Below are 7508 nucleotides of genomic sequence, written 5' to 3'. Positions count from 1 at the left end.
GGGGACACACCCGAGACCCTTCACACTGTCACCCCGCCAGATGAAGCGGCTCACACAGCCAGGCCCGACCCCCATTTGTGGCCTCAGCCTGATGTCCTGCAGTGGTCCTAGCCAGGGCCCACCAAAGGGCCAGGGTCAGGGAGTCAAGGGCCAGGCAGCTGGGGGCAGAGTCCAGCTCACCGCGAGGGGACAGGTGGTCGAGACAGGACCCCAACACCAATTATGCACAGTTGCTGCTTTATTGGCCCCGCGAGGAGCCAGACGGAACATTCTGGGCGGCAGGGGAGGGGTGGTCGGCGCAGACTTTAAGGGGCTCCAGTCCAAAGTCTAGTCACAGAAACACATCCTCTAGCTCCCAGGTGCCGGGCACGTCGACGAGCGGAACCGAAGCGTCTGGGCGTCGTCCCCGGGGGAGCCCCGCGCTGGCTCGGCGGGCCGGCGGTGTCGGTCCAGGAGAGTGGTGGGCGGCGGGCTGGGTCCGGCCGGGCCTCTCGCCTGCGGGGCGCGGGGGTCCGGGCGCGCAGTGCGAGTCGCGGGGGGTCCCGGCGCCGCCCCTTCCAGTCCGCAGCCCGGCCCGCGCGCGATTTGCAATGCAAAGTCAGCCGTCTTCCCGCGCGCGCGCCCGGCCGCGCCCGTCGGTGTACGAAGACCCCGGCCGAGCGTGGGCTGGAAAGTTCTGGGGGGAAGCAGCGGCGGGCGCATGGGCGGGCGCCCACCCCGGCGGTTACCTGCGGCGGAGCCGCTCAGTAGCCCCCGAGCCAGCACAGGTCCAGCAGCTCGCGCTCGTCGGGGCTGGGCGCGCCGCGGCCCGCGCCGTCGTCGGACAGGTAGTCGGAGGCGGGGGAGCCGGGGCGCGCGGGCTCGGCCAGCTGCAGCTGCAGCGCGCGGATGTAGGCCACGGCCGAGCGCAGCGTCTCCACCTTGCTGAGCCTCCGGCTGGCGGCGCCGGGCGGGACGCGCTCGCGCAGCGCCTGGAAGCCCAAGTTCACCAGCTTCACGCGGTTGCGCTCGCGCTCGTTGCGGCGCGCCACGGCCGCGGGGCCGCTCGCGGAGTCGGGCGCGCCCGGACGCCGCCGCCGGCCGCAGCGCAGCAGCTCGGGGGCCGCGGGCCCGGGGCCGCCGCCGTCCATCGCGCTCGCGCCCAGGGGCCGCCGGGGACTCCCCGGGGTGCGCGGCGCGGCTCGGCGCGTGCGGTCGGCGGGCGGCGCGGGCCGCGGGCTTTAAGCCGGGCGATCCCCACCCCGCGCCGCGCCCCGTTCCCACGCCCGCCCGCCGCGCCCGCCCCCTGCGCGCGCAGCCCGCCCCGGCCCGCCCCGGCCCTCGGACCCGGGCGCGCCCCCGCCCCCGCCCCGCCGGCCCCCCGGTGGCCCGCACGCCCGGCGCACGCCGCGGGGGGGGGGGGGGGACGGGCGGGGAAGGCGTGGCCGCGGGAGACCCCCGGGCAGCACGCGTCGGGCAGCCGCGCGCCCCGCCCCGCGCGTGGCTCCGCGCCGGCGGCTACAAAGCGCCCCGGGGTGGCCGCGCTCCCGCCCTGCACCTGCCGGCGCCCTCCCGGCCCTCCCCAGGCGGCCGTCTGGGCTCCACGTGCGGCCCCGAGGGCGGGGGCCCGGGGAGGGGGCTGAGAGGAGGGCACCCTTCGCTGGGGGCACCAGGGGCGGGCTGGGGGGCGCTTCCCACCGGCCCAGAGCAGGTAAGCTCCGGAGGTCGCAGCTGCCCAGCTGCCCCAAGTGACCAGGTCGTCCTGGCCCTTGAGAACAGCGTGTGGAGGCCGTGCAGAGACAGAAGCCGCTGTCGGGGGCGCAGGGGTGGGTAAACCCTCCTCAGGAGTCCACCGGTCGCACTGGTCCACAGATCTGTGTTCCAGGAGCACTCAGGGCCTGGAACCTTCTGAAGCCCTCTGGAACCTTCTGGAAATGCTGCACACACAGATGCACTGACCCCCGTGCGAGAGGTCCCGTTCACAAACAGCAGGCCGTCTCTCCATGGCCATGGCCACCCGCAGGGCCGCAGTCCACAGGACAACGGCATTTGGGGTCCCTGGGCTGCTTTGTGGAAGGAGGCTGGAGCTCCGGTCCGCCCGCACCTGCTGACTCAGGGTGACCTGACTGTCCCAGTCACTGCGGGTCCCCGGGGCCGCCCAACTAGAAGCAGGCTGCTCCTCCCTCTCTCCACTGCACCCTTCCCCTACTACCATACTGGCAGGGCATGGTCGGGTGGGCCTGTGCTGGGTGCCTGGACCCCAGGCCTGGGCACCCCGCCAGCTCTGTCCATGGACCCTGGGTTCTGGGGCTTGGAGAGGCTCTGCAGGTGGGCGAGCAGAGCTAGGGGCACCCATGAGACCTGGGGGGCGGCCACAACTCTCCAGGTGCCTGGGGCCTGCACCGCCCCAGCTGGAGAGCGGGACCTGCCCTGAGGCCTGTGCTGTCCAGTGGCCCTGGACAGCCCCCAGGGCGTGTCCATGCTGTCTGTCCCTGCCCCTCCAGGGCCAGCCTGCTCCGAAGGCTTCTACTTGTGCTCACAGATCTTCTGTGCTCCAGGAGCCCTCAGGACCTGGAACCTTCTGGAATCTTCCGGACGCCTGCAGCAGGGAAATGCTGCACACTCAGATGCCGTGAGCCCCAGGCCCAGTGCTCCGAGAGACCACTGACCTTGAACTCATTCAGAAGCACCAGGCAAGGGCAGTTAATTGGGGGCCATGTTCCAGGCAGCAGCTGATCGCCCACGCTGTGGCCGGCGCTTGGCACCCTTGGTGCCCGCGCCCCTGGGCTCCGCCGGGCCGCTGTGCTTGGTGCACGGTCAGCCCGGCCCCGCAGGTCTCGCTGGCTGGGAGACCCCCAGAAGAAAAGGCCGTGGCTGGGTTGAGACGGGTGCAGGGCAAGTGCAGACCCCGCGGGAGACCCCGCCCGCTCCAACGTCCCTTAGTGGCTTTCCTGGAAGCCAGGGGACGGCGCCCCGGGGGGCAGGGGAGAGGCGCCCCGACCTGGCTAGATGACAGGTGACAATGTCACGCGACAGCTCCCGGGCTCGCCCATGACGCAAGGTAACGGGCGGCTGAGGGCAGAAGACAGGAGCTGGGCGCCGGTTCCCGAGGACCACGGACCCTCCGATCCAGAGGACAGCGCAGCCCCGGGAGAGACTCCCAGGAGGCCAGAGGCCGGCCTGAAGCGGGGCGAGGCGCGGGGAATGGCGGGGCGGGCCGGGTGGCCGCGGGCCCTGGGCTCTGCTTGTTGGCGGACACCCGTCTGCCCAGCCCCCGTCAGAGAGCCCAGGGCGACGCGTCTAGCTCTGCGAAGGGGTTAGTGGGCTCGCCTGGGGTGAGTGACCCCTGCGGGCGCAGTGACCCCTGGGGTGCTGGGTGGGGGCTTTGGGCAGCTTCTCCCTGTTCACCCACAAGCCCTGCACTGAGAGGGCTGAGGGGCAGCCTGAGCACTGCAGCCCCGAGTCCCGCCATTGTCTGAGCATCTGGTGGGGTCCTTCTTCACCAGTGTCCGGAAGCGGCTCCTGGGCATGCAGCTGCTCCAGGCCCTCAGTGTCCACCCGTGATGGATGGAAGGGGGCAGGCTCTCCCGCACAGACACACAGGAGCCCGGGAAGCTCCCTCTGCTCCCCCAGGCCCCCTCCCCCAGCCCTGTCCCACCTGCTCCCCGGCTGGTCCCCAGACTTCCCAAACTGTCCCCTAGGCACCGGGACCTAGCGGGACGGCACAGGGCCGCCCTCCCCTCTCGCTGCCCTCCCTGTCCAGTGCTCTTCTCCTTCAGGACCCCCGGCTCGAGCCTCAGAGGCCTCAGCTGCCCAGCCTTTGTCCCCAGGCCGGCCGCTCTGGCCCCTGGCTCACTCTGCAGGGTCGGGCTGACTCACTGGCCCCCCAGTAACTGGCGCACGTCGGATTATCCATCACAAGCAATACAAAATAAATTATTTAGGTCCTGCTTTGGGGGCACGCTTTGGGGGCCGGGGTAGAAACACCCGAAATATGGTGGTGGGAAGGTGTAACAGGGTGGGACTGGTGCTGGAACATTCCAACCTGCCACTGTAACACTGTTGTCCAGTTGTTCATCGACTTGCACGAGCGGGCTCCAGTAACATCTCCACGGTGAGATTTGTTGTTATTGTTTTTGGCGTATCGAATTCGCCACGGGGAGCTTGTCTGGCTCTGCTGTGTGGCCGGGATACTCTCTGAGAGGGACGGAGGAATCGAACCCAGGTCGGCCGCGTGCAAGGCAAATGCCCTACCCGCTGTGCTATCGCTCCAGTTGGAATATTAAATGCAATCAAGTATTGTGAACAACTTTATAAAAATAAAATAAAATTAAAAAAATAAAAGAACTGGCTCAGTGGGGCTCAGTAAATACACAGCAATTGAGGGGGTAAATGAGTGAATAAATAAGTAGATGAATGAGCGAATAAGTGGGTGAGTGAGTGAATGAGTGGATGAAGGGATGAGTGAAGGGGCCATCTCAAGTCACACAGGGCCATGACCAGGCTGTGGGCAGAGCCGGGGGCATCTGCCAGGCCGTGGGGAGACCTGGGCGGCAGAGCCGTGACCCTGAATGAGGCCCCTCACGGCCACACCAGACTCGCCGCTGCCCAGAGCCCCCTCAGGCCACCGCACAGGCGCAGGACTCGGGGTCCACTCTTTCAGTGTGACTCTGCGGAGGCCCCCGGCCTCTCCTCTGTGCAGCCTCAGGCTGTGTGCCTCCCCTGTCCCGGGAGGGGCCCCTGTGGGTGCTGGGCTCAGTGAGGCCGACGACCAACTCCCTGCCCACCCCCAAGGCCAGGCGCTGGGCTGGGAGGCGCCGGGCCTCTGAGACAAACCTCGGGGCCCGCCAGCCGAGTGCCAGCAGCAGTCCAGTCCGCTCCTGGGTCCCTGCCCACTCTTACCTTTGGGGACCCTGATGCCCGCAGTGGTGGGGCAGCACCTCGTGGGACTGCAGGAGGGGCTGGATCCAGGTGCATGGTGGGGGGGGGGGTTGGAGGGGACGTCGGGTCCAGCTTCCCTGGGTGACCGGGCCAGGCCCAGGGGTGGGGTCTGAGGGTGCTCAGGCTCCAGCTGCCTCACCTGGGGAGCACAGTGCAAACACCTGCTCAGAGCCTCAGCCCCCACCTTGACGCCCAGGGAAGATGTAGGATAACATGAGGTTTGTCCTTTTACTCTTGCCTTAGGGAACATAGATTACCTTAAAGCAATGTCCTTTCTGTATGGACACAAGAAGACAATATTGTGCTTGTAACTTGGGAGCTGATTGACTCCAATAATATTTACTCCTGGGCATCTGCTTTCCTAACACCCCAAAAGCAGGATCCCCACGAGGGACAGGATGGATCCAGGGCAAGCGGTGAGTTATGTGCTACCCTGGCATCGAGATAGGCCAGGCCAAAGTGCCACAATACTCAACTATAAGTTGAGAGCATGATCATGGACAATGCTGTCATGATCCAAAAGTAACGATAAGATTAGGATCCTGCTGGGGTTAGGAAGATTAACCTGGCCTGAGGACTGTGGTCTGGAGATGCCCTCAGGAAAAACCAAACTTTATATCACTTACTGTGCTCATACAGAATGACATTGCTAGAAATATTAGAAGTAGATTTACTATAACTATTTAAGTAGATTACTACCTCACATCCTGACACACCCTTGTTTGGACCCCCACCCTTGAGTGGATCTCCTTAGATGAGATTTCCTTAGATGAGATTTTGTTAATCTCCTCAAGATATGGTCTTAGCCTTCTTTGTTGATTCATTGATGTTAAACCCACTTTTGTGTCACCACCCTATGTAGTTTGCTATATAAACTAAGACTGTGGGGCACTGAGCAGAGATAGAAGAGATGGGGATAGGAGAAAGAAGACAAGGGAGACAGAGGAAGAAGGAGACAAAAGAAGGCAGAGGCAGAGGCAGAGAGACAGAGACAGGTGCAGAGAGACAGGCGCAGAGAGACAGACGCAGAGAGCACAGTGGCACACACATAAGCAGAGCACAAGGTGAAAGAAGTGAGAGCAAGCGGGGCAGAAAGGGAATTAGAGGAAGATCCAGAGAGAGATCGAGAACCAGGAGAGAAGCAGAGAGAGAGAAGGAAATAAACTGATCGAGCAACCAGTCTGGACTTCTTCCTTCCTTCGCCTGCCTCATCATCACCATCAATTTCCCTGGGGTGGGGGAAGCGGCTGAAGACTACCGAACGCGGGCAGCGGGAAAGATAGAGCCCCGCCGGGCCCCCTCTTCTTTTTTGTGTTTTTACACAAAGAGCCAGGGAAACCGAGGCAGCAGGCAGGAGTAAAGGGTCAGCAAGGCAGCGCAGGGAAGAAACAGCAGGGCGGGCATAGCAGGTGGAGTGGCAGGAGGCCTGGGACCCACCCCCCACTGCCCCTCTGGCCAGCTGAAGGCTGCAGGACACTGGCCACAGGCCTGGCGCTGCGGTGCCTGTCGCACGGGGCATGTGAGGGCCTGTGTCCCCCTTGCAGGCTGCCTGGGGCTTTGCGAGTGTGTGTGGGAGTGACTGGTGCTGGGCTGCCACTTCCTGCAGGGGTGGGGCGAGATCACGTGACTCCGACCCGGGGTGGGGTCCCCAGGGCAGATGTAGAGCTCCCTGCCTGGCGAGAGGCCTGGCATCGGGACTGGGGGTTCCCCGCAAGCCTCCACTCTGCACCAGCTTCGCCCACCTGGGGAGACACAGCAGGTGCTCTGGGCAAGGGCCTGGCCCTCGGGGTGCCCCCATGCCCAGCACCCAGCTCTTAAGCTCCCAAACGGACACCCGGAGCTGGACTCGAGCTGGCCAGAGGCCCTTCTCGCTGCCGTGGGTGGACGGCTCCAGAAAGCAGGCGGCTCAGGGGGCTGCGGGTGCCACGCCCTGGGCTGGGGTGCACGCAGGATCTGCTGCTGAGGACCAAGGCCGCTGGGGTTCATGCTCGCCTGCTGCTGTGCCCGGGTGCGATTCCGCAGAGAGCTGGGCTCAGGCCCAAGCCAGCCTGGCCACCCCTCCAGCCCCCACTGACGGCTCCTCACCCGCAGGGCCCACCTGCGCCTGCGTACTCCTGCCCCATCATGGGGCTCAAGGTGCCCCCAAGTTTAGCACAGATCTGAGAACTCAACTCAGTGGCATCCGTCACCCTGCCAGCTGCTTCACCCACAGCACCGGGGAATCCCCCTCCACCGAGGGCACCTGGAGAAGAGGCGACCTCCGCTCCGGTCCTGCTCCCCACCTTGTGCCCAGGGCTGGCCACGCCCTCCTGAAGCCACACCCTGAGGGCTAGCCACGCCCTCTGAGAGCCCCGCCCATGCACCCTCAGGACTGCCCCTCTCCTCCGGAATCTCACTCCAGGGCTGGCCACGCCCTCCAAGAAGCCCCTCCCCCAGACGTAGCCACGCCCTCCAGAGCACGGCCTATGTGCCCTCAGGACTGCCCCTCCCCTCTGAAATCACACAGCATGGCTGGCCACGCCCTCCAAAAGCCCCGCCCATGCATCCTCAGACTTCCCCCTCCCCTCCCTGAAGCCCCGCCCTCCGGA

The 7508-nt window shown here is 65.5% G+C and overlaps 2 protein-coding genes across 2 annotated transcripts; both read right to left on the bottom strand.

Moving 5' to 3' along the window:
* Positions 1-277: 277 nt before the first annotated feature.
* ASCL2 (achaete-scute family bHLH transcription factor 2) lies at positions 278-1130 on the bottom strand. Its single transcript, XM_055143834.1, has one exon. It carries the CDS (start codon positions 1128-1130, stop codon positions 744-746), a length of 387 nt encoding a protein of 128 aa, XP_054999809.1. The 3' UTR covers positions 278-743.
* A 3933-nt stretch (positions 1131-5063) lies between these two features.
* On the bottom strand, positions 5064-7388 carry LOC129405584 (uncharacterized). Its single transcript, XM_055141809.1, has 2 exons — positions 5289-7388; positions 5064-5092 (listed from the first exon to the last, which is right to left on the bottom strand). Exon 1 carries the CDS (start codon positions 6716-6718, stop codon positions 5750-5752), a length of 969 nt encoding a protein of 322 aa, XP_054997784.1. The 5' UTR covers positions 6719-7388; the 3' UTR covers positions 5064-5092; positions 5289-5749.
* Positions 7389-7508: the final 120 nt, after the last annotated feature.

Source organism: Sorex araneus, chromosome 6 (genome assembly GCF_027595985.1).
Source record: "Sorex araneus isolate mSorAra2 chromosome 6, mSorAra2.pri, whole genome shotgun sequence".
NCBI lineage: Eukaryota > Metazoa > Chordata > Mammalia > Eulipotyphla > Soricidae > Sorex > Sorex araneus.
This window is presented reverse-complemented; position numbering and strand designations above follow the sequence as displayed.

Excerpts from the sequence above, each read along its gene's own strand:
- ASCL2 (XM_055143834.1), bottom strand. The coding sequence starts at position 1,130 with ATGGACGGCGGCGGCCCCGGGCCCGCGGCCCCCGAGCTGCTGCGCTGC.
- LOC129405584 (XM_055141809.1), bottom strand. The coding sequence starts at position 6,718 with ATGGGGGCACCCCGAGGGCCAGGCCCTTGCCCAGAGCACCTGCTGTGT.